Below are 25,865 nucleotides of genomic sequence, written 5' to 3'. Positions count from 1 at the left end.
CTTCCACATTTTTCTCTTTATATTTTTCATACTTCTCTATACTATTACTCTGCAGCCATTCTTCAAAAGCCCTCTTTTTCTCTTCCACTTTTACCTTCACTCCTCCATTCCACCATTCACTGCCCTTCCTCATGCTGCCTCCAACAACCTTCTTTCCACACACATCACTTGCAATCCCAACAAAATTTTCTTCTTTTACTAACTTCCACTCCTCCTCTAAATTGCCAGTTTCTCTTACTTTCACTTCGTCATACAGTATATCATTTTCAACCTTTCCTGATATTTACTTTTTACCCCCAGATTTATTAGCTCTTCAACCCTCACTACCTCCCTTTTACATCCACCTAATCTATTCCCCCATTCTTTTGCTACAACTAATTTTTCTTCCACCAAAAAATGATCAGACACCGTTAGCCATACCCCTAAACACGTGCACGTCTTTCAATCTTCCAAACATTCTTTTAGTTATCAACACATAATCCATTAATGCCCTTTCTACTACTCTTCCATTTGTCACTCTTACCCATGTATACTTATTTTTATCTTTCTTTTTGAAAAAGCTATTACTTATCACCATCTCTTGCTCAACACACACATCTACCAGTCTCCCACCACTCATTTTCACCTGGTACGCCATACTTCCCAATGACACCTTCTACCTCTCCAGCATTTAAGTCACCCATGACAACTACATAATTCCTTCTACCCAGTCCTTCTACACACCTAGTTAATTCATTCCAGAACTCATTCCGCTCTTCTTCACTTTTCTCACTACCTGGCCCATACGCACTGACAAACGCCCAACATTCCCTACCCAACCTAACCCTTACCCACATTAACCTAGATGATATCTCCTTCCATTCCACTATTTTATCTGTCATCCATTCACTCAGCAATAAAGTCACACCCTCTCTTGCTCTTCCCCTTTCAATCCCAGACACTCTACCAGGCATTTCACCAAACATCACTTCACCCTTTCCTTTTATCTTCGTCTCACACAAGGCTAATACATCCATCCTTCTATTCCTAAACATACTTCCAATTTCACATTTTTACTCTCTATCGTACTACATCCACGCACATTCAAACACCCCAAAACTAGAGTGCAGGGAGAAGTCACTCTCCCCCCAGCTCTATCTCTTTGTCGATATCTCACAGGATGTAGATACAGGAGAGGAGGTTCCTAGCCCCCTCGTCCCGTCCCTTTTAGTCGCCTCTTACGACCCGCAGGGATAACGTTGGCACTATTCTTGTTTTTATTCCCCCGCGGCCAATGTTTGTATCATTAGGAAAAATACAAATTATCTACGAATGTCATATTTTGTTGAAGCCTCTGCAATTCATTGCAAATTTCTTCATGAAAAGAAGCTCCTCTCAGTCTCTGGTGAAAGGTTATTGCTCAGTGAGCCAGCCTATCAGACTGAAGGGCTTAGACCTTTCCTCTTCATGAGAATTGTTGATGATCATGAGGAGCTTCAAACAAGTTTTCTTGCCTTCCTAGGGAACTCAGAATTACAAAATGGGACTTCACTAAGAGTCCATTGTCTCTCAAGAAAGCCCCATACATGTCCTTGAGAAGGGCATCAGATAGTTTTTGACCTTCAAGACTCTATTCCTGCTAGCCTTAATCTCTGCTAAGAGAGTAGGCAAACTTCAGGGCATTTCGTATGTCACGAGTCATTCTGAATGAAAGTTCACTTTCACCTTTGTCTCGGAGTTCGTGGCCAAGACCCAGAACCCAGCCGTTCAGGTTCAATTACTTCTCCATCTCTTCTCTGCTATAGGCAACCAGTGGGATGACCTGCTTCGCTGTTTGGTGAGTCTGTTACAATGCTACCTAAAGAGAACCCATCACTTCGGGCTGGAGCGACAGAGATAAATCATCAGTACCGGAAGGACAAAGACAATCAAATGCGCATACTGTACTCTGTAACCAACGAAAGGATGGAAGGATCATCCAGGGTGTGAGTACACAAACATTCAAGAAGAATCTGTTGTCGATGGTGCAGGTTTTAAAAGCACGAGTCTAGAAACACCAGACAAACTTCACTGCCCACTATATACGGGAGTATGTATATCCACAAATCCTTGGATACTTTACTCTTGGACCAGTGGATGGTGCCTAATAAGTTATGTAAGGAAGCCAAGCTCCCTCACAGGACAAGAAGCATCTCGTCAAAGATAGCCGTCGCGACATAAAACTAGAAAGTAAAAATGTTTGGGCCTTTTTCCTCTATTCTCTTCCCTACCTTGGTGTGTAGCAGATATGCTGAACCAGATACTAGATGCAGGTAAGTGTCACAACCTGGCAATTTTTCTTTACAGCAAATCTTGTATTCAAGTATCTCCCCATCATTCCAGACAAGTAGGAGGACATATGGAGTGCATGCAAACCTATTTCTCACGAGCGACATATATTCAGACAACGTATCCTTACAGGTGTAGGTTCTTCCATGACCGCCTACCAGTCACTTGGTAGGGACATGGCCTAATATCTGCAACATTTCCATGCTCGGGTTATTAGGTCAACAGTAGTCACCTTTTTCGCTCCAGTATAGGACCAAAGTGCCTTAATATTTTCCCGGTTAATAAATGAGCCAGTTTGGTAATAGGAACTTCTTTCCTCCTACGGATAAGCCTTCTATTAAAACTTCTTTCCTCCTGCTATTAAAAGTAAGGTATTTCGTAGTAGTGTAGGAACAAATCTCAATGTGTATTTTTCCCAACTATTCAGTCCTTGGTCTAAGGTTAAAGTGAAGATTGTAGTGTCTGCCAAGTGGGTTGGGCCTACCCTCCGCCTGCTAACTACAACAACTCCCTTTAAACTTTTAGTTTAAACGGCTGTTTCCGGCTTTACCGAAATCATTCTCCTATTTAAGGACTGGTTTGTTGTTAGAAAAATAAGATTACTTATAAAATGTGATATTCCATAAGAACACTTAAGATGATGTGAAAGATCATACAGCACAGTATGTATCCTCTCAAGTATAGAATTTTCTATTAAAAAGTTAGTAAAACCACTCAGAAAAACATTTTTACAGCCAGCAATCACATTTGTATTGGACAGTGGATCAAATATTAAAGAACCTGCACCATGAGTGTGAGGCAAAGCACTTTCAATTGCTAACAAATGCCATCTCTTCAAAGCTTCAACAATTGTTCCAGTATCTGCCAAAAGGTATCTTATATCAAAGGACAACAGGTTTTTATTTAGTGAAGGGACACACTGAAGGTATCTCAAATTTCTTCAAAATTTATAAATAATTAACAGCCACACATTTTTTCCTTAGCATAGAGTTTCAAAATTGATGCCAGTTCTGGTTCCTTGATTTGCCTCAGCATATTACATTGTTTTCCTTCTGATGACTTAAAATAAGCTGAATGCACAGAATGGGGATTACAGGTAAGAGTATTGAGGTTTGTATCGATTAACGTCACAAATTTTAAGTAATTTGTATTTTTCCTAACAGTACTTACCTCTAACTACTTTCTTAGGAGTATCTGGGATCTCCTCCCATCCAACCAGAATTTTGTGTAGTTTACCCTATTCCCGTTCTCTATGAGGGGTAATCTCTGGGGAGAGTAAGGAAAAGGAATCTGTCTCTCTTGGACTGCCCGTGGGTTCCCTGGGGCTATACCTTTAAATCTTCTGAAGCGCTGAAATGACGGGACCGAGGGAGAACCCGTCTAAGGACCTCCTCGAGCATTCCTTCAAGTAGTGAGCTGTGAAGGTCGACTGGTTGGTCCAAGTACCAGCCCTCAGGATTTGGCAGACTGCCATGTTCTTCTCAAAGGCCAGAGAGGTACTCAGTCCTCTGATGTCATGGGGCCTGGGTTTACCTGGAATAGGGATTCCTACACTACTGTAGGCTCTCCTGATCACTTGCCGTAACCAGGAGATCGTGTTCTTGGATACCGGCTTCTTCACCAGACCTGAAGAAACGAACCGATTCTTGACTTCGGGCCTCAGCCTGGCCGTCCTCTCCAAGTACTTCCGTACTGCTCTGACAGGGCACAGCCGCGAGTCCTTGGGGTTGCCTGAACGTGGGATTGCTGGCACCGAGAATCCTTCAAACTTGGGGTCCCAGACTGCTGGGTTCTGGGTCTTGGCCACGAAGGATGGAACGAACTTGAAAGTAGCTTCACGCCAGCTCTTCTAGTGTGACACCGTATGAAAGTCCATGAAGTTCCCCTACCCGTTTTGCCGACGCTAGTGCCAACAGGAAAACTGTCTTGAGGGTGAGCTCTTTGTCTTGGATGTCCTTTAGGGGTTCAAAGGGAGGCTCTGACAGCATCTTCAGGACCCTAGCCACATCCCACTGGGGCACTCTAACCTCTTGCGGAGGGCATGATTGCTCAAAGCTCTTGATGAGCATGGAGATGTGTCTGGAGGAACCTGGGTCGATGCCTTTCAGGAGAAAGACTTGACCAAGGGCTGCTCTAACTCCTTTAATGGCTGGGATGGACATGCTTGCCTCGTCCCTGAGATAGATTAAGAAGTCGGCTATCTCCGGGACCGAGGCTCTCAACGGCTTGATATTCTTAGCGGCGCAACACCTCGTGAAGGTAGCCCATTTTGCCTGGTACACAGCGGCCGAAGATAAGTCTCAGGTAACCCGACATCCTCGTTGCTGTCTTCGCCGAATAGCCTTCCTTCCTCAGGAGACGCTCGATAACCTACACGCGTGAAGGCAGAGGGACCGAGGGTTCTCGTGGAACCTTTGAAAGTGTGGTTGCCGAAGCAGGTCTGACCTGTCCGGAAGGGGCCAAGGTGGAAGGCGCGCCAGTTCCTTTAGGTCTGCGAAACACACTCTCTACGGCCACCAGGGCCCTACCAAAGTAATCCACAGGTTGCTCGCTCTCCTCACCCTGTTGAGAACCTGTCTGAGCATTCCAAAGGAAGGGAAGGCATACACGTCGAGGTTGTCCCAAGGATGCTGGAAGGTGTCCTCGAATGCTGCTCCCGGGTCTGGCACAGGAGAACAAAACACGGGGAGCTGTGCGTTTAGTCTTGTGGCGAAGAGGTCTATTACCGGCGAACCCCACTTCTGGATCAGAGTCTTGGCCACTTCTGGGTGGAGGGACCACTAGGACCCCACCACCTGACCCATTCTGCTGAGGCCGTCGGCTAGGACGTTCCTTTTTCCCTGGAATGAACCTGGCCGAGATCTTGATCTGCTCCCTTTCGGCCCATTCCAGAAATTCCGTGAGGCCGCACAACTCCTTTGATTTTAGACCTCCTTACTTCTTTATGTATGCTACTACGGTGGCGTTGTCGCACATCAACGCCACGGTGTTCCCCCGGAGCTTCTGGACGAACTCCAGACACGCCCTCTGCACGGCCATCATTTCCAGTACATTGATGTGCAGGTTTTTCTCCTAGAGTCCCCACCTTCCTCTCGCTGTACTGTCGAGGAGGTGAGCACCCCAACCCTCCTTGGAGGCGTCCGTGAAGAGGAGCATCTCCGGAGGGTCGGCCGCGAAGGGCATCCCCTTGAGGGTGTTCGAAGTGTCGATCCACCACTCGAGGACCTCCTTCGTTTCCGTGGTCACTAGAACTACTTTGTGAGGGGAGTCTCTCTGGTTCCAGGCTTCTTTCAGGTTCCACTGAACTCCTCTGAGCTTGAGTCTCCCCTGAGGGACTAGCTTCTCCAATGACACGAGGTGACCTATCAGTCTCTGCTAGTCCTTGGCCCTCCTGGGCTGACCCGACAGAAAGGGCCGTAGGATCTGGTTCAGGTTGTCTAGTCTCTCCGCGGAAGGGAATGCTTTCGCCAACCGGGAGTCCAGGACCATCCCGAGGTACGTCATCCTGGTGGACGGTATCAATTGGGATTTTTCCAGGTTGATGGTGATACCCAGGATGTTGCGGAACTGCAGAAGTTTCGCGCCTTGCCCCCTCAGTACTTCCCTTGAGTCTGAAAGCAACAACCAGTCGTCCAGGTACCGAATCAGGCGGATGCCCTGTTCGTGTGCCCAGGCTGAGACTGTCGCGAAGATCCTCGTGAAGACCTGGGGGGCTGTGGATAGACCGAAGCAGAGGGTCTTGAACTGCAATGTTTGGGTAACCCATTTCACTCTTAGATACTTCCTGCTGGAGGGGTGGACAGGGATCTGGAAGTATGCGTCCTTGAGGTCTATCGACATCATGAAGTCTCCTTCCCTCAAGGCCGCTAGGACTGACTTCGGAGTGTCCATCTTGAAGTCGGTTTTGCACACGAACTTGTTGAGGGCTGAGAGGTCTATGACTGGTCTCCATCCCCCTGTCGCTTTCTCCACCAGGAAGAGTCTGCTATAGAACCCTGGCCCTGGGTTCTTGACTGGCTCCATTGCCCCTTTCACTAGCATAGCAGAGACTTCTTCTTGCAGGGCTGTCCTTCTCAGGAGGTCTTTCGGTGCCAACCATTCCGCCTGTAGATCTGGTATCAGAGGTGGGGGTTCCGCCCGGAAGGGCAACCTATATCCTTCCTTCAGGACCGTCACGGTCCACGGATCCGACCCGTGGTCCCGCCATGCTTGCCAAGAATTTTTGAGGCATACCCCCACCTGAGGCTTCGGCAGGAGTAGGGGGCCTCCTTCCATATCTCCTTCGGGAGGCACGGCCCGAACGCCCTCTTCTGGAAGCCGAGTAGGAGGGCCTAAATGTTGACTGCGTGGTTGCAGATCCCCTACAGGAAGGCTGAGAAGACTGCTGCCAGGACATAGTAGGAGGGTCTCTCCTGGGCTGGTTAGGCGAGTTGCGAGGAGGAAGAGGGATGTCCGAAGGAGGTCTCCTATGGTTGGATCTTCTTGCTGGAGGAGGTCTCGGTTCCCCCACATCCTTTAACTTCTTCACCCTCTCCATCACTACTTCTACTTCCTTGAGGGGGAAGACAGTCTCTCCCCACAGTGGAAGACTCCTCAGGGACCTGGCCTCTCTGTCAGGGAGCCACCTTACCAGTTTGTTGAGTACAGTGTCCCTTTTTCTCAGGATCCAGTTAGCGGTTTGCGTAATTGACTGATAGGACAGGAACTTCAGGGCCTTACCTCCTGAGCTAATCAGCTCTTTCAGCCAGGATGACACATGCACCAGGTCCCTGGACAGCTCCTCCATCATGGCGGTCTCCGTTGGCAGAGATACAAACCGGGGCTGTGGTCGCCCTCTCTTCTGCTGCGCCTTGTCCCAAGATGACGACTGCTGGTTCTACTGCGCAGGGTCCCGCGCGGTGGCCTTCCGGGAGGTAGAACCGCGACTGAGTCTTTAGGCCCTAGAGAAGCCTAGAGGCGCTCTGGCTCTTGGGGGCCTCCGCATGGTTAGCCACTACCTTGCTGACATGTGCCAACCCCAGCTTAACGTCTCTAGCCGCCAGGAGCGCTTCTGTTGAACGGGGGCATCCACCATCCTGTTGAGGCTCGAGCGCCAGAAGTCGTCAGACGAGGGCTCCGGTTCATCCAGCCTATGGTGTCGTCGGATGAGGCCTATGACTCTCCGGTAAGCGAAACCTCCGCTGGAGAGCCTTCTTCCCCATCCTCTCTCTTGTTCGCGGGGGGTCCTAGTTCTCATGACGGCGGACCTCCGACGGGGGGAGCCGTACCAGGAGGTGGCATCCTCTTGGAGTGGTCCGATTCCCTCGCTACAGGCCGTAGGACGGGCATCGCCGCTGGGACGGAGGTCTCCGTCCTTGATTTCTCCCTTCTTCTGGAGGACCAGGGGTCCGCGGGCTTGCCTGTCGAGGAAACAAACCTCTCTCGTTCTGGACGTCTCCTTGGAGATCTTGAAGGAGGGACGCGGCTTCCAGACCGAAGGGGCGACTCTCCCCGCTGGGCGGGTGGAATCGGAACCTTCGCGGACTTATGCCTGTCCCTCGACGTCTGATGCGACGAGCTCCTCCGCCGGTCAAATCTGCTCCCGTCGATGAATCCTACTGGTGATCGGGGTCTGGGAAGCCATCCCGAGGTGCCCGCGACGGCTGACGTCCCCAGGAGTTGGCTACGGGGGATGGAAACCTGCACCCATTCTTCCTCCGGCGAAAGACTTCTCCTGAACTTCCTCCTGGGGAACCTTGAACGTCTATCCACGTGGCGGGGTCTTGAAGACGAACGCGAACGTGATCGTCTCCTGCGAGACCTATCCTGTCGCCTACTATGGTCTCTCGGGGCTGCTTCATCTGACAAGTAAGAGTAGGCCTCAAACGAGGAAGCCGAGGATCTGTAGGGTCTCACTGGAGGGTCCGAAAGTCGATGTGTCGTCGGTTCTGCATGGGGCTCGGCCAACGACGTAGGCTCCATAAAAACCGCTGGGAACGACGCTGACGGTGTTGGAGGGGAGACGGGGAGCTCCTCATTGGGGAACCAGTCCTCGAACTCCTCTTTCATTCTGTGGGGTGATCTGAAGGGCGTCTTGGGAGGTGCCCACACGAGGGCGTCTGATGGCGGCGAGTCGTCCTTCTCGGCGTCGCCCTCGGCTGTTGACGCACCTGAAAAGCCCGCCCAAGAGGCGAGAGAAGAAGCTGCTGCCGTCTTTCCCCACATAGGATCTTCCGAAGATACGGGGCCCCCTTGGTCCAGGGCCCCGACCCCCGAAAACACACCCGTCCCTCCCTCAGGCCCCCCACTTGCCTGGACAGAAGACACAATACCACTGTCTGGTAATTTAGATTCCTGGGGAAGGGCCACCGGCCGCTTCCCCGCAACTGACTTACCTCGACCCCTACTCTGGGTAGGGGGAGAAGGTAGAGAAGCTCTATCCGATGGGACGCCAGGCGAAGCAAGAGGCGAAGAGACGTTGGACTTCCTCGGGGACCATCGAAAGGCTTTCTTCTTTTTCGTGCTGTAACGCACCCACTGCACTTCATTCCAGGACTCGCACTCTGGCTGTAGGGGAACACACACTGCCCCTACACGACGAACATAAGGAGTGCGGGTCAACTTCAGGTTTTGAGAGAAAAGCGCCACATGATTTGCCGGCCATAAGCCCAGGGCAACGACGGGGCTGCTCCATAACGAACAAGTAATATACCGCGAGACACAGGAACACAGAGGGAAAGGAAGGGAAGCACACAAGGGACCACGTGGGACACAAAGGGATCGGGGGGACAAAGGGTCGCACTGGGTTAGAGAGAAAGCGTCGGTGTGTTAACGCTGACGCGACCAGAAACTTACTGGGGAGAGAGACCTGAGAAAGCATACTCTCTGACCCCGGGTCATCTCTGGGCACGTATCACTCCGCCAGAGATTACCCCGCATAGAGAACAGGAATAGGGTAAACTACACAAAATTCTGGTCGGATGGGAGGAGATCCCAGATACTCCTAAGAAAGTAGTTCGAGGTAAGTACTCCGTGTTGGAACAAATGTAAGTTTTAACTTAAATCATCTAACCCTGTATATCCAAATATCTTAGTATTGGTGAAAATCAAATCATGTCATATCTCTACAGAAATTCTACATAACTTTAGGTAATGAACTAAAACACCCAAATCATTCAATAGTTGGTATGTATTATATTTCATATAATGTCCAACTTTTGTCATGATTCAATAAATTTATACAATAATTTATTATCTACAATAGTTCACAGATTCTTAAGATAACGGAATCTGTGAACATATCACAATGCCCCGCTTACTAAAAAGTGAGTAAGGTCTTCAAAATATATAGTGGCAAAATTCCAGGAAAAAAATTATATTGTTCCCTTAAAAACAGTATAACAAGAATTCGGCTTATTTTGTAGCTTGATGCATGGCATGAGCAAGGTATTCAACATTGCTTGATGCAATGCCTGCAACAGAGATACGTCCATCTTTAGTGAGATATACAGAGTACTCCTTGGTCAGTTTTTCAACCTGGAAAAAAGGCAAAGTAACATTATTTACAGGCATAGTATGTGGAAAATATTTTATCTAATACCCAGTGACAATAATATAAAAGAAGGGCTTTAGAAGAATGGCTGCAGAGTAACAGCATAGAGAAGTATGAAAGAGAAAAAAAATGAAGTCAAATGAAAGGTGGTTGAGGCAAAGAGGGAGGCTCACTGGAGGTGGGGTCAGGGATTGGGTAGTTTATATGAAGAGAGGAAGTAGTTTAGATAGTAAGAGAGGGTGGATTGAGGAATGAAGAGAGAAAGATGAAAATGGAAGGTTGTTGAGAGGAAATGAGACAAGGAAAGGTTGCTGAATATTTAGAATAATAGGGAGGCAGATATAATTGCTGTTGCATGTGTTGTGGTACCATTGATGGGAGATGAGAAAGAGAGATTACAGGAGAAGTGAAGAAAGCACTAAATGAAACAAAAGCAGTAAAAAGAGCACCTGGGAAAAAGAGCACCTGGGAAAAATAGCATGGGGGCCGAGATGTTAAGGGAAGGTGATGTGACTAATGGGAAGGTTGGGGAGATTGTTTAATAGCCATTTTATGTTGTAATTCTGGGGGTAATAGTTTGCTGGGTGTGGTTCTTTGGAAAAGTATATGGTAGTGCTAATTACTAGGATTAAGGATAAAACAGAGGATGCAATCTTAGAAGTGCAGGGTAGCTTTAGAAGAGGTAGGGAAAGAATGGATCAATTTTTAAAGTTTGGCAGATATGCGGGAAATATTTAACAAAAGGTAAGGAGATGTAAGTTGCATTTATGGATCAGGAGAAAGCTCATGACAGTTGACAGGGAAGCAAAACTTAAATTCCTCAAATAGTCTAAATAATTATAACGGATTGAAGTGAATGTGCGCAGTCGCAATAAATACCACTAGAATGACTCGCTGAAAGATTCTAGGGCCAAAATGGAAACATTAAAATTTTTTAATTTTTCACCCACATGTGGAATGTGAGGTGGTTACATGGAATTGTTTAAAGGTTGTTGCAAGTAGTGATGAGTTTATACATAGGCAGTAAAGCATGTGTTGAGATAGGGAATGTAGTGAGCAAGTGATTTCCAGCAAGAGTGAGATGAGACGGGGATGTGTGATGTTGCCATGGTTGTTGATGGAGCTGTAAGAAGTGACTGGACGTGTGCTTGGTCAAGGATTTAAACTAGTAAGATGAGTGATCATGAGTGGAAGGTGAATCAGTTGTTGTTTGCAGATGATACTGTATTGGTTACAGACTCAGAGAAGCTGTGTCGATTAGTGACAGCAAGGTGTGTGAGAGAAGAAAGTTGCAAGTTAATGTGGGTAGTGTAAGGTTATGAGACGCACAAGAAGGGAGGGTGGTGCTAGATTGACTGTCCTGTTGAATGGTAAGTTACTTGAAGTAGATCAGTTGAAGTACTAGGGTTCTGTTTGTTGCTGCAGATGGTCAAGTGGAAGCAGATGTATGTCAGTGAGTGAATGAAGAATGTAAATTGTTGGGGAGCAATGATAAAGAATGGAGAGTTAGGAATGAATGTAAAAAGGGTTCTGTATGAGAAAGTTACTGTACAAACTATGATGTACGAATTGAGTTGTGGGGAATACAAGTGATGAAGGGACAAATTGAATGTGTTCAAAATGAAGTGTCTGAGGAGTAAGGCAGCTGTATCTTGATATGATAGGGTTAGGAATAAGGTAATGGGTGTGAGAAATGGATTAAGAGCTATACTGGATATGAATGTGTTGAGGTGGTTTGGCCATGTAGAGAGGATGGAAAATGGTTGTCTTCTGAAGAAAGTGATGAATGCAAAGAGTTGATGGGAGAAGTGCAAGGGGAAGGCTAAGGTTAGGGTGGATGGATGAAGACAGTCCTAGGAGACAGGAGGATGGATGCGAGACGCAAAAGAGTGTGCTAGAAATAGAAATGAATGGCAAGCGATTATGATGCAGTTAAATAGGCCCTGCTGCTACCTAGCAGTAGGGATAACAGCATATGATGCTTCATATGTGGTGGGAAAACGGAGGAGGGTGGGCTGTGGCACCCCAGTAGTACCAAACTAGGCAAGTCCTTCTTCAAGCAAAGATTAATGGTAAGAAATAAAATGCCCCTTCTTTTTTTCATGTTGGTTACCTCACAAAATCGGAGAAAGTGCCATGACAGATAGAATAGATGCTTTTGTTAACCTTATTGACATACTGCTCTGTGAAACAGGTACTAAGAGGACAGTAACAACTTCCATAACATCTTAAGTGAGGCAGAAAAGATTACTAGGAAACTGGAAATAAGCATATTCCATCAACAAAACATGAGATTTCAGAAAATGTAATGCTGCAGGTTGCTAATAATCGGCTAGAGGTCAGAAAGAGACTAGCATAATATGAATAAGTGCTGCAGTTTGCTAATAATCATGGCTAGAGGTTAAAAAAAAAGTAGCATATTACAAATGAGTGATTAATTTCATGAGGTTTTGTGAGATCTTGTACATGTGATGAGAAGAAGGGAAAGGTGGAGCAAAAATAAAGACCTAGACTAAATTGGAATTCAGTCAAAACATACACAAGACAATAAAGAGAACTCTTCCATTATGGACAAGTACAGTAGAAACTGATGAAAATATTAATCATTATTTCCCCTTAATGGCAAATAGTATGTAGATTTTTTTACAATTTTTACTTCATTCACCAGAAGAAAGTACTGTGTGAAAATAAATTCACCATTCTGTACGTAGTACTAGGTATAGTTAGTTTTAACAGTCTTGCCTTCTCCACATCACAGCATTTTAGAAATTTTAACTTTCCCTACTAAAGTCTACTGTCTATTAGCAATAAAATAAAATTGAACAAGAACTTCATGAAGTGCCAATATAAATAAACTCTGTTCTCACCTGATCTGGTGTCATCCCAGTGAAACAGAACATGCCTATCTGTTCTGTTATGTGACTCCAGTTCCTGATGGATCCTTCTTTAGCAAGATTGTCCTTAAGTTTCTGACGCATAGTAATGATACGATTTGCCATTCCCTTCACATCCTCCAACCAAATAGCACTGGAATTTACATTTTTCATAAAATTAGCTTCAATGTACATTTTTTCTGTTCTTAAATGTATAAATTATTCTTAATAGAAACTAGGATCAATAATTTACCATGTAGCTATAGCTACTGTTTAGGCATATTTTTACAAAAGATAACTTCATTGACCATGCCAGGCCATATCCCAAATTCTAAAAATCTAAATCTAAAAGTATAGAATGAAATGCAGGTACTTACTGTAATTCAGGGTTGCTAAGAATAGTAGCAACAATGCGAGATCCATGAAGAGGAGGATTAGAATACAATGGACGAATAAGGATCTTCACCTGGGACATAACACGAGCAGCTTCATCTTTATCATTACATATAATTGAGAAAACACCAGCTCTCTCACCTATGGAAAAGTTTTAAACAAAATTCAATACAGCACCTTTTATTTTTTGTGTTTACATTACTTATTAAAATCAAACTGCAATGAACAGATTTCCTCAAATTCAGAATAAATAAGCACAGAAAGGTCAAGTATGATAATACAAAACAAGGGAATTTGAGGAGGCAAGGCAATTCAATTTAGAGCAACTACATTGGACCAAGTTTGAGAGATAATTAAGAAAAATATTACTGGAAGGCAAAAACAAAATTGTAAAAGACTATCATTGTTACAGTGTGAGGCAACCATAAAATGTTATCCCTTTAATAAAAAGATCAGTCATAACTTACCATACAATCCCATGTTTTTAGAAAATGATTGTGAAAGACAAATCTTGTGTCCATCTGCCAAAAATTTTCTAACTGCATATGCATCTCTCGCTACCTCTCCAGATGCAAAGCCCTGAAATTACGTAGTAATTTAAAAAAAGGTTTGAAAAACTGCTAACCCATAGCAGTATATTTAGTCATTTTTTTTTTAATCCAAATGACCAAGAACTAAAATTTTTGTGCCAAGTAAAACTTTTAAAACTTTTCTGAGTAAATTTCAATACAGCACTCGCCAAATGATTATCCGTTATATATATCATAATTAAAACATTCAAACATTGAATAAATTTTCTTTCATAAAAGATTAACTCCAAGGTAACTGTTCCTATTGTTTGGTCAATCGTAACAAAACCAGCCACTAAAATCATGTAACAGTAAAGCATAAAACAACTGATAAGACATCACTCAATTTTGAGTTGACAGTTGGTGGATTTAGCATGGTGCAGGTGTTATAGAATAAGTGGAGAGTAGGGTTAGAGTAGTGGACAAGATTATTTGTGCAGGATGAAAGGCAGCGCAAGCAACTACCCATCACTATCTTTCTCATCCGCAACATAAAAGAGGGCAAGGGCACTCCTGCCTTAACAGAAACCGATAACGACGGCAAAGATACTGCACTACCTGAAGAAGCGCCCACAGAAGTGGTGCCTTCAGAAGAGCTATAATGCTTCTTGCTGTGCAGCATATTTATATCGTCACCAACAACTTCACTGTTGAGTACAGCAGCAGCTATTCATCATCATCAAAATTAAAGTATTTTCACAGGTGTGTAGTACATCAAATTTAATTTTTTCTTTTATACGTACAGATGTCTAAAAGTTTTCAAGATTAGAAAAGGTTTATGAGTGGGGAGTGCTTATAAAAAGTAAAATATATAACATTTCTAATTCACAGATGTTAACCTATCACAGGAGTTTTGGAACATCACACCCACAATAATGGCGGGATTATTATATTGTTATGCTTATAAGTATTCTTTTATAATGAAATGAAACTCAGTTATTGAAGGCTATATATCCATGCTGAATACCATACTCAGAACTATTTAGTTTGAAATTATCTACCTTGGTTATTATTGCTGAATTATTTAGGCCTTTGAATATTGAGAAGCTTTTGGTTCAATTATTTTGAATCTAGAGGTAATACTATTAATTTTAAATGGTTTGGAATCTGAACCTTTGAAAGATCTCATACCCAAGACTTCCAGTTAGCTTTAGCAACAGCTAAATACATGAGTGAACTAAAAGCTTTCATATAATTTAAGTTCTGGAGAAAATAATTGATTATTTTATCTCGACCTATATTCCAGACTGAGAATGGTTTCTTTTGTGGGGTTAGGATTTAGACATGTCTTCTTTAAAGAAAAAAAAATTCCTACATCCTTGTTAAAAATTTAAATTGCAAAGCTTCACAGAAAACTGGACACAAGTCAGGTTAAAGAATTGAAGGTTCGTACACATCAAAAGCACTCCTACATTTAATTACTGTAATTTTAGCAGTGGTTTAATTGAATAGCAAATTTGTTTTTGCTGGGCATTATTTGAAGAGAAACCTGGTGTACAGTTTGATAATGGGGTTGTACTGTATTTGGGAATACAATATGGAGGCTTAAGTTATAGAACAGTTTGACGACATTGGTTACCTTGATATTAAACTAACAGTCTCACATGCTAGATAAGTTCATTTTCAGACTTTAATAATAATCTAATTTCTATACTATGCTCACCAATGTTCATACACAGGGGGTTGCTCCTACTCAATTGTGATGGCAAGAGGTTACAGATTAGTTTTAACTTCGAGACTGAAAACCCAAAAGGATCTAAACCGAATTATTAGCATTAAGAGACAGATTGTCTGAAAACTGTACTAGCAGCCTAAGCCTTTAAAAGGAAAGAAAACAGAAAATTTTTAGTTTAGGGGAAACGTCGGTATCAAACCAAGCTTTGATAGAGGAACATGAACAGGCAAATATAGAAATAATTTCATTACTAAAGTTTGGTTTTTTATATATCAAGTCTAAATGAGCTTAAATTACAATAACCTGTTAAAATGAAAATACACAGTAGCATACCTACCATATAATAATAATAATGATAATAATAACAGAGAGCGAGGCAGGTATGCTTGGGCCTTAGCCTAGTTGACAACTTAAACCTTTTAGTTACACTCAAAACTTGCAATCAAGGGGCCTTAGTGCTTTTAAATCTTTTAATATTGGCAAGGACAGATTGATTTATGAACTTGGGTCATATGGCCCCACACTGGGACCTGGGAGGCCAATCAGTACCAGGTGCAACTGGAGGAAACCTATAAATAGGGCAAGTCTTATTTAGATAGGGAAACTTGCGTGATCCAGGGATGCATGTGAAGATGGTAAACTTTTTGTATTTCTACATCTATATTTCCCAATTCACTAATTTCAATAAAACTGGAATACCTTTGATTATCTTGGACCCACTGAACCTCTTGAAATCACCAGGTTCTCTTCAGACATTGAAAGAAGGGTTACTGGTGGCAGATTTAAATCTACACAAGTAGAGTACCATATACCCAATTCCTTCCTTTTTTAAGTTACTCTGTAATTCATTATCATCTACAGAATTTTTCCCAACAGAGGTACTGTAGGTTTTTAATTCATAAGTATATTCCATGGCTAATATTATAAACAAAATAGATTTCTTTTACATGCAGAAGAATATCCTTGACAGACTTACTTGAAGCTGGGATCTTCATACAAAATATCAAGAAATGAGACCATGCCAGTTTTAAATTACAATTTCATGCCTAAACATTTCAGCTCCTTTTCACAGTAAAAAATACCTTCCACCTTTCAGCGAGTCTTGGATGTTAAAAATGTCAACCATGTCTATCAACCCATTTACTGATGTCCTCGACAGACTTTCACAAATGTTTAAAGCTTTGACAGTTTCAGCAGATTGTCTGGTCATCAACAAGGAGAGTTTTACTGTGAAAAATAACCTTGCTGTAAAATGACGTAAATAGCTACAACAAAAAGGGTAATACGAAATATACTTCTCTGAAGAACTCCCTCTTACTGAGTAAAAGGCATAAATAGGATATTCCTCAATGTTACTTTTATGAATCTGATAAAAAAAAATTCAACTTGGTCATACCTGATATGCCATGTCAAAGAATGGGAAAAGGTTCTTCTTCTTTATAAGCTGGCTCATCTCGTCCCACTGTTCGGGCTTGGGGTCAACACCGGTTGGGTTGTGTGCACAGGCATGAAGCATAATCAAGCTTCCCTCAGGAATGTTCTGCAAGAGAGTATTTTATAAGTAGACATTCAGAATAAAATAATAAACTTTGCCAATATTTATTTCAGTCTGAAAAATTGCAATAGTAAAATTTCACATTTCAGTGTTAGAAATTACTTTGAAGTTTGGCAATTACCTACGAATTACTGTGCTTATACTGTCATAAAAAATTAATAATTACAATAATTTTAATTTTTCTTCACTATGCAAACCTGAGTCCTTTATTATAGAAGATAGAAAACAGTGAAAGCTAGGACAAGCTTTCTCCGTTTTCTATTTTATATAGTAAAGGACAATGGTTTGTAATATCGAGTTGGAACAAATATAAACTGTTTTATACCCAACAATGTATTTTGAAACTAAGTTTGGGAGAGGTGAAATATCTAAAATAAAACTGAAATCAGCAAACATACAACAAAACCTAATCCACCAATTAGTTGAGGAAATCACGAATTTAAGTATATTTGGACTTCAGACCAACTCTACAACCATTCAAGATTTACTTAGGTCTTCTTTTAATTCCAGTGTACGTTTGTTTTTGTTTTATGAATTAGATTGTGTTTTTTAATAAATGTAATATTCTCTTGTACCATTCTCATTTCCCTTGTTTCTCTTCTTCCAAATGTATCTGTGAAAATCTTCATTTTACTTTTTGTTATTTGATGTAAGCAGTGTCCAAGATATATCATAAAAGTACATGGAGTTTTTCTCTATTTCCAACAATAAATATTTTTAATGGTCTAAAAATCCCATTTTTGTTGAAACTATAAAATGGAATACTGTATATTAAAAATAATCTTTGACACCACAGTAACTAAAAATCAGCCCTTATACATTGCCAAGAATTTATTAATACATGAAGATGAAAATCTATGATACTGATAAGGAAATTTATATTTTGAAAATATTAGGTACTGTATTCAATTAACTGATGTCTTAAAATTTGAAGATCTTTTATTCTGAAATCATCAAATCTCATAATACTTTATTACAACTGGGAGATATTAAGTAGCAATTCCAAGACGTCAACTAAAATAGTTTAAATGTCAAGGAATTACAAAAACCCCGCCAAATTCAATCTTTCTTTCTTCAGTAAAAGATTTGAACCATTATGTTGTCACATATAAGGACTTACTCTCCAACTCTAGTTTTATGAAGTTACAAAGTTCACAACTACAATACAGTACTTTCTGGTATGTGATGAAAATACATCTCCCATCATCAGTAAAATTTACAAGTATCATTACCTTTTCAACTCTTAAATCACTAACAATTTCATATATTACAAACTTTTATTCCATCTTTAAATGAAACTGACATGTATAACAAGAGAAACTTTAATAACCTTTAGTTGTGCACCATTAATAGTGTGCAGGTATATCTTCAGTTTTACTGTGGTCTAATACAAGAAACATAAATCTTTCATATGACATTTACTTTTAATAGAAAAAGTGAAATCTGAGCATAGCACTTACCGAAATATCCTCTAGAGCACCAGCAAAGTCAAAGCCGCAAGTCTTGGGGTCATAGTAACGATACTGCTGTACATCCATGTTGACGTGCTTAAAAATGGGGACGTGGTTACCCCATGTGGGTTTGGGCAGCCAGACAACCTGTTTCAAATGCAAAAATTAAGTTCCTTCATTAAAAATGGAAAATACTTCTATACGAAAATATTCAGACCTTAGCATCAGATGTTGTTAGGTAATTGACACACATCAAATGTTGAAAATCCAAGAACAATTGTTGCTCCCTTAATGATATTCCCAAACTACCGACTTCCCCCAAATAATACACTCCTTCCTAGTTATAAAACACTAAATACAGAAAACCTTTCAGATATATAACACCAAATACAGGAAAATATCTAGTTATATAACACCACATAGAGGAAAACATTCATAAATATTTAACACTAAATACAGAAAAGTGCCTTGATAAGAAAAGATATGCTTTTATTAACAAAGGGTTGAAAATTCACTTCCATTTACAGCACCAGCACCAACTTCGACCTCCTGTTATATAACAGAATCTACTGTGCTATTTAGTATTATATACCTCAAAGCACTTACAATATGTCTTCTCAGTTAAAGCACATTAACAATTACGTGAGTGCCTAACTAATGACACATACAAGCGTAAGTTATTAAAGGCCAAAATTAGCACAGCGAACTCATGTGTAATAGGAGTAATTTAAGACTGACCTTATACAATACTGTTAATGGAATAAATGTCTAAGCCCCTGTATAATAGTGATGACTACTAAAAAAACTTTATGAAATTTTAGGGTCTTCCTACATATAATCAAATTCGTGAATTCCAAATCCGCAAATGTTAAGGTCTGATTACAGTGCATATAATAAAACTCAGCATGTAAATGCACAATGTATACAAACTTCATAAAATCATAAGGCCATATCAGATATGCTAATATCAAAGTACAGTAATTAAAAAAAAAAAAGAACACTCCTATACTACAGTTATACTGTATTGTGCTTCATGTTGTTTTGCCCTGGGTTGATTTCAAATTTCGCTACTTTTCTAGAGTACATATCAGACCGCTGAACTAAATTATATCCAACTATACGTCTTTTTCTCATCATGTGGCAGCACTGCTGGCGATTCTCATTCAAAATAAAAGTGAACCTATTTGCAATTCTACCTTTACTGCATGTAAGTGCCTGCATTCTTATTGCTGTCACAGCATATCTTTTTGGTTTAGCAATGGCTCTTAAACAGGATAGTGTTAGCGATCCCAAGCATAATTTATTAGCAATTCCAAGCATTATGTAGTTTAAAAAAAAAAAAAAAAAAGTTAAATATAAAAAGGGAAAAGAGTCTGTGACTGCACTGGTTTTAGGGATGCCATGGTCAACAATAACAGTTGATTTTAATGGAGAATTTTATTAATGCTTGTCACTGAAAAGCTGCTGCTGTGAAAAGGGGCTAGATTTTTAATGAGAGACCAGCTACCTCACTTATCTCATTATCCACCTTCTCTCTCTCTCTCTCTCTCTCAAAATCTCGACCCCAGGATCAAGCATGCAGATGTCAAGATTAAGGTTGAAAACAGATTTAATTTATGATTTTTATAAAGTAAGTTTAAAACAGCCTAAATTCTTTAATGCCTGAATGAGTTATGCATAAAGAATATGTGCAGTATTCTTGTGTTGTTTACACTACTCATAAGTAGTTTGTTATGATACTTATGCCCTTTTATGAGAAAATCACATGAAAAATAATTATAATAATTGCATTCATTATACTTTAGAAAATAGGACTAAAACATGGAGTTCTGCAGTTTGTTGATACTTTAGTGAAAATCTTTTACAAGCCATTTTAAGCTTTCTTCATAAGATGTGTGTGATGTACATAAACATTTGGGTTATGTCAAGGCTTCTAACATCAATTATGTACACCAAGGTATTACTTGTATTTGTAACGTAAAATTCTCCCCCATTCATTCTGATTTTCTCCAAAGGTGTAAGAGCATAGTCTTATTAAAAATAAATTTCAAAAATATGGATGATAAATCAAGACTAAAACACATATTAGTATGAAATATCTTTCAAGGAAAAATAAACTGGTTGGTTTCTTGCTTTTTTGAAGGAAAGGACAGCAATAGAATTAAATATAAAAAAAAATATAGCAAATAGAATTACCTATAAGACAGTACTTTACCTTAGGTCCAGGGAAGAATTTTGAAAGGAAGGTGGAACCAATTCTCAAGGCACCTGTGCCAGAAATACCCTGCACTGTCACATTCTGCAATAAATCAATAACAATAAACATTTACAATTAAAATAGTCTCGAATAACACCTATACAATGATGGAAAAAATGGGCAGAATTACTAATTTCTTTTAGAAAAATCTAGGTAAGGCAGTAGCCAGCAAGCAGACAATTCTCTACTAATATTGCACTGAATAATTTTGGAAGCATTTAAAACATATCCTCTCTCGACCAGCTTTCAGTAAAAATTTCATGTAAATTGCTGTTAGTGCCAGAAAAAAGTAAACTAAAAGAACCCCAATGTATTTATAGAGAAGGGACTCTTCTTTCAAGCAATCCTTACACCACTACCAACTTCCTCTCAAGCCAGCCACTTACTTTAATACAAGTAAAGTGAATTTCATGTTCATTTATTACATATTTAAAGCATTCATTTATTCTGTTATCTTAAAAGCTTTCCTTGTTTCTGTTTTTAGGAACTGTTATTGTATCTTTATAATGTAAACTTTAGGTAAAACCAGCCCATAACAGGAGCATCCTTGGATGCTTTTCAATTCATTCCTATGGGAAAAATTCACTCTATGCTCAAATGCGGTTTTGGAACTAATTATGTTCGATCTCCAAGGTACCACTGTATCTCTATTTTTGGGTTATATACATAAATTTACCTGAGTAATGACTTATTTCACCAGAAAAAAAATAAATGTGTAGACAGTGCCTCAAATGATTCCTTTTAATTGATGACAAAAATCCTTTTAATGGTTTGATAATCGTCAAAAAAAAACTAAAACCTTAACCATCTCATAACACATTAAGAATTAGGCTGAGAGCAGCATGTGCACAAAACATCATAAGACAGTAAAATTCTCAAACTTTCAGCACAGTACCGCAATATACCTAATATAAATTTTCCCTAACATTACTATCATTTAATGTTCAGGATTATGATACAAGGAGGATATGAATATCTAACAATAAAATTATCATCTGACATGACGAGTCAACAAAAATATTAGGGACAGAAAGAATGAGGTCTCCCAATAGCTTTGTCCAAATTAAAAATAAAAATAAATAAAAATAAAAAAACTAGAATATGAACTGCTATAGTACATTATCAAGTGATTAAGTAACAATATTGAATTTTCAAATATGTACCATTGTTTAAATATTACCATTAAATCAAATGTTGAATAGAGTAATATTAAAACAGTGTATCCATTTCGTTGGAACTTATAGTCTTATCTCTGGGATGACTTAATATTTCATAGCTGATTAAGGTTATCAATGCACAATGTTACTATTTGATATATAATTTGCTGTACCATACAACAGTTCAAAAGTACCTTTCACTTTAGATTAGTATAAAGGTCACCTAGTCTTGTTCATAATAAAATATTGGCCAATTCCAGAATATCTGAACTTTGCATTTTTTCAGATAAAAAAACTTTTAACATTATTGTATGAAAGTCTGCTAACACATAACATAAAGGATATGGTTACTTGAAATAATATTTACTGTACACAAAGTGAATGAGATACTGCACTGAAGACTCCACATTTTTAAAAATTTGAACTATACAAAATTAATTAATCAACTGTATAAAAGCTGCAGCAAAATCAAATATTCCCTCCACTTTAACCCTTATCCTTATGCAGTTCTAAGCTGTACAAATTATGGTGTCTTTACATCAATACTTATGTCGGGAAATATCCTGGATTACATCAATACTTATGTCGGGAAATATCCTGGATAGGAGTTATGGCACATGGTCCCCAAAGTACTCCTTGTATATTGCACCACCACTTCTAAACAAGCATTTGCAATTTCAACCTTAATTTAGCAAATATTCGCTTATAAATTTATCATACCAATGATGATTAAACTTGATCTACGGTGTTCAGTAAAGGTAGTCGTTGACTTTCGATCTATGCGACTTATGGTTGTTCAACTTTACGATAATTTTTTTTTCACTGTGATGACGTCACAAGTATGTCGGAAATAGTACACAAGTAGGAAAATTTTTCCTTGGAAATATTTTCTCTTATAAAAATGAACTGATTTATCTTGGTAAGTTAATATTTTATTTTATTGATAATATACAGTATCCATTTTCAGTGAAAAATACATTACGTTTTAATATCTGTGGAGTTCATATAATATAATATGTCTGGTGACATCATATTACTGGCAGAAAGTGAGTGGCCAATAGTGTGGTTTCCTTACAATAGGCTAATGATTAAGTGTTAGTATTCCCATTATCGAAGTATAGTATCGAGTAACGATACAAAGTATTTTTCTATGTCTATATCCATTATGAGTAATACTTAGCGTAAATTTTATTATAAACTAGTTTTATTTCATCTCGGATAATAAATCAATATTTATCTAAAGAAAGTACACTAATGGGACAAATATTTTCTTAGAAATAATGCATTTTCTTATAATTTATAAAAATTAAAAGCTTTTGCTTGGCTAAGTTAGTATTTTCTTTAATTTCTTACAAGAAAAAAAGGAGGGTTTTACATATTTTGCAAGTCATCCTTTGATGAGATCATGTCAAATGTCCTGTAACGTCATATGAATGGCGGAAGGCACACTGGCAAATCGAACAATTTCCTTTCAGTGTATTACTGAGTAGTCTTATCCCCATTATCAAATCATCAAGAAGTAATATATATATGAGAGAGAGAGAGAGAGAGAGAGAGAGAGAGAGAGAGAGAGAGAGAGAGAGAGAGAGAGAGAGAGAGAGATAACTGATAATAAGGTCTATAAATGAACTATGGATACTGTGCTACCCACATTGGTGCTGATGCAATATTCATTATGAAGAGATTTCAAATGTTGAGAAAATTATATAAAAAAAACTTTTATTCGCACTATATGTCCACATGATCGAAATACGGCAGTGAGACCTTGAGATCAGCTGATACCTACCGATAGTAAATCGAAAGAAATTGTTTTTTAATAAAATGCTCAAGAAATTGAAAAATAAAAAACATGTTTTTATAAACCACAATTAAACAATAATGGCCAATGAAATATGAATGCTTAATGATGAACTAAAAATTAACTACTGTACTGTATAAAGCTTTAAAAATGAACTACCCGTGCGCACAAACACAAGTACAGAGAAAGAGCGAGAACTAATAATAATGGCTATAAACAAATTGTATGAAAACTGTGATATCCTGTTACATATTGGTCCTGATGTAATATTCATCGTGAAGATATTTCGAATAAATTAAGAAATTACGGAATTAATTATGGAGTGCCATGAATGAATTTTTTTTTTCTTGATAATTCATGACTGTATACCTGTAGTGGGACCTTCAGATCAGCTGATCATAACCAAAGGTACACAAAATATGAAGTAATTCTTGATTGTTAAAATGCTTCCGAAATTGAAAAATAGAATACAAAGATGCTTCAATAGAGCATATGATATCCTATGAAACAAAAAAAATAGTGACATACAGTAAAACAACATTGATAAAATATTACAGATGATTGCTGAATCATGATGCATCATAATAAATCTGCAGAAACTTCTTTTTAAATTTGATATAATCAACTTACGACACGTCTCTCGTTCCCTATCAGTCTTAAGTCAACGACTACCTGTATAGGCTTTCTCCTACCCAAGGCATTTCCAAAAGTAATTGATGACATAAATCTTGATGTGAAGACCTTAGATTTTGTGGCAATTCATCTCATAAAAAAATTAACCATTTTGCTTTGCTTATATTTCAGCTTATTCATAAAATACCACCTAAAGTATAGCATATATTTTAGCTCATCCATAAAGAAACAACTGAGGTCAAGTATATGGTACTGTACTTGTTCCTTATCAGTACTTTTAAAGCTAAGGATATTCAAACACAAACACGGAGTTGAAAGGGATGATATCAGTCAAAACAAATGAAAAAATAAGTAACAAAGCTCTGGTGAAAAAAAAAAAAAATACCCATGGATTAGCCTCATATTTATTTCTATGAAAAGCACATTCAACAAATTCACACGGGACACTTACCAATCCATCTGTAAGAGCTGGGTTGTCATCTCCAAGAGCTAGTCCAATAGAAAGCTTGCAAAAATCAGCATTACCAGAAATGGGCAAGTACTCCTTGTCCAACTTTTGACTTACAATCAACTCTTCAGCCTGAAAGCAAACAATAACAACTGAAACTTAATAACCATTTAATTCATCGTATTTTCTGTATATAAGACAACCTTTAAATATCAAACAATATAAGACAACTTTTAAATATCAAACATTTAAAAAATAATTAGTATTTTTCCTAATTACACAAACCCGATTCCATTAATAGGAGTATGCTTTCAGCTTGGCTAGAACTTTGGCTGTTAAAATTCATAACGAGGTGTCAGTAGTTACTGGTGGGTAGTGGGGAGGCTTCGGCCCCAGTCAGTTCACTGAGAAGCCACTTTGACCTTCAACTAGGGCTTGCGAGGTGGGTGGCAGGGAGGGCCCAGCCCTCAGCCAATTCACTGAGATGCCACTTTGACCTTCAATTAGGGCTTGCGAGGTGGGTGGCGGGGAGGGCCCGGCCCCCAGACATTTCACTGAGAAACCACTTTGAACTTCAATTAGGGCTTGCGGGGTGGATGGCCAGGAGGGTCTGTCCCGCAGCCAGTTCTCTGAGAAGCCAGTTTGACCTTCATCTAGGGCTTGCAGGGTGGTTAAGGTAGAAAGTAAAACTTATTCTACAACTTCCCAACACTTGAGAATAGATTCTCATAGGTTGGAAATAGGTTTCTGTCTACTGACAGACTGTCAAGGACAAACCCATATCCTTGGAAGGATATGAAGTAACAATATATGACCAATTAGGAGTTATGTACCCTACATTCTATCCATCCTCCCCAACATAAGGAAGATAGGGGAGATACTTTTATAACTGACTTGTATAGAACAGCTGCACGGTATGGAAGCTTACCCGTATCGTCCAATCTAGCAAATAATGGAACAAATGCTGCACCCCCAGAGAAAGGAAGGGATAGAGGAAAAATGCCAGACACTCCACCTCTAATAATTAGACTAACATTGCAACAGTTATCTTAGACGAGATGCTTCTTGTCTCATAGGGAGCTAAGCTACATAACCTGCTGAGTATCTATCACAGGTCACAATGAAAACATATCCAAAGACTTATGGGTATACTCCTATGGATAGCTAGCTTTAAAGGTTGCCTGATGCTTCCAGACTCTGGCCTTTAGCACTTGCACC

The 25,865-nt window shown here is 39.8% G+C and overlaps 1 protein-coding gene across 1 annotated transcript in view; it reads right to left on the bottom strand.

The window, feature by feature from the left end:
- Positions 1 to 9,457: 9,457 nt before the first annotated feature.
- Positions 9,458 to 25,865, bottom strand: part of LOC137633302 (aspartate aminotransferase, mitochondrial-like) — a 32,505-nt gene continuing 16,097 nt past the window's right edge. The window contains exons 3-10 of the mRNA XM_068365524.1: positions 24,651 to 24,779; positions 20,570 to 20,653; positions 18,364 to 18,501; positions 16,745 to 16,888; positions 13,572 to 13,683; positions 13,089 to 13,245; positions 12,706 to 12,865; positions 9,458 to 9,822 (exon numbers count right to left, since the gene is read on the bottom strand). Coding sequence (XP_068221625.1) covers positions 9,700 to 9,822; positions 12,706 to 12,865; positions 13,089 to 13,245; positions 13,572 to 13,683; positions 16,745 to 16,888; positions 18,364 to 18,501; positions 20,570 to 20,653; positions 24,651 to 24,779 — 1,047 coding nt within the window. The 3' untranslated portion in view covers positions 9,458 to 9,699. The remainder of the gene's footprint in view (positions 9,823 to 12,705; positions 12,866 to 13,088; positions 13,246 to 13,571; positions 13,684 to 16,744; positions 16,889 to 18,363; positions 18,502 to 20,569; positions 20,654 to 24,650; positions 24,780 to 25,865) is intronic.

This window comes from Palaemon carinicauda, chromosome 42 (genome assembly GCF_036898095.1).
Source record: "Palaemon carinicauda isolate YSFRI2023 chromosome 42, ASM3689809v2, whole genome shotgun sequence".
Taxonomy (NCBI): Eukaryota; Metazoa; Arthropoda; class Malacostraca; order Decapoda; family Palaemonidae; genus Palaemon; species Palaemon carinicauda.
The sequence above is the reverse complement of the archived record's forward strand: the minus strand, read 5'-3'. Positions and strand labels throughout refer to the sequence as shown.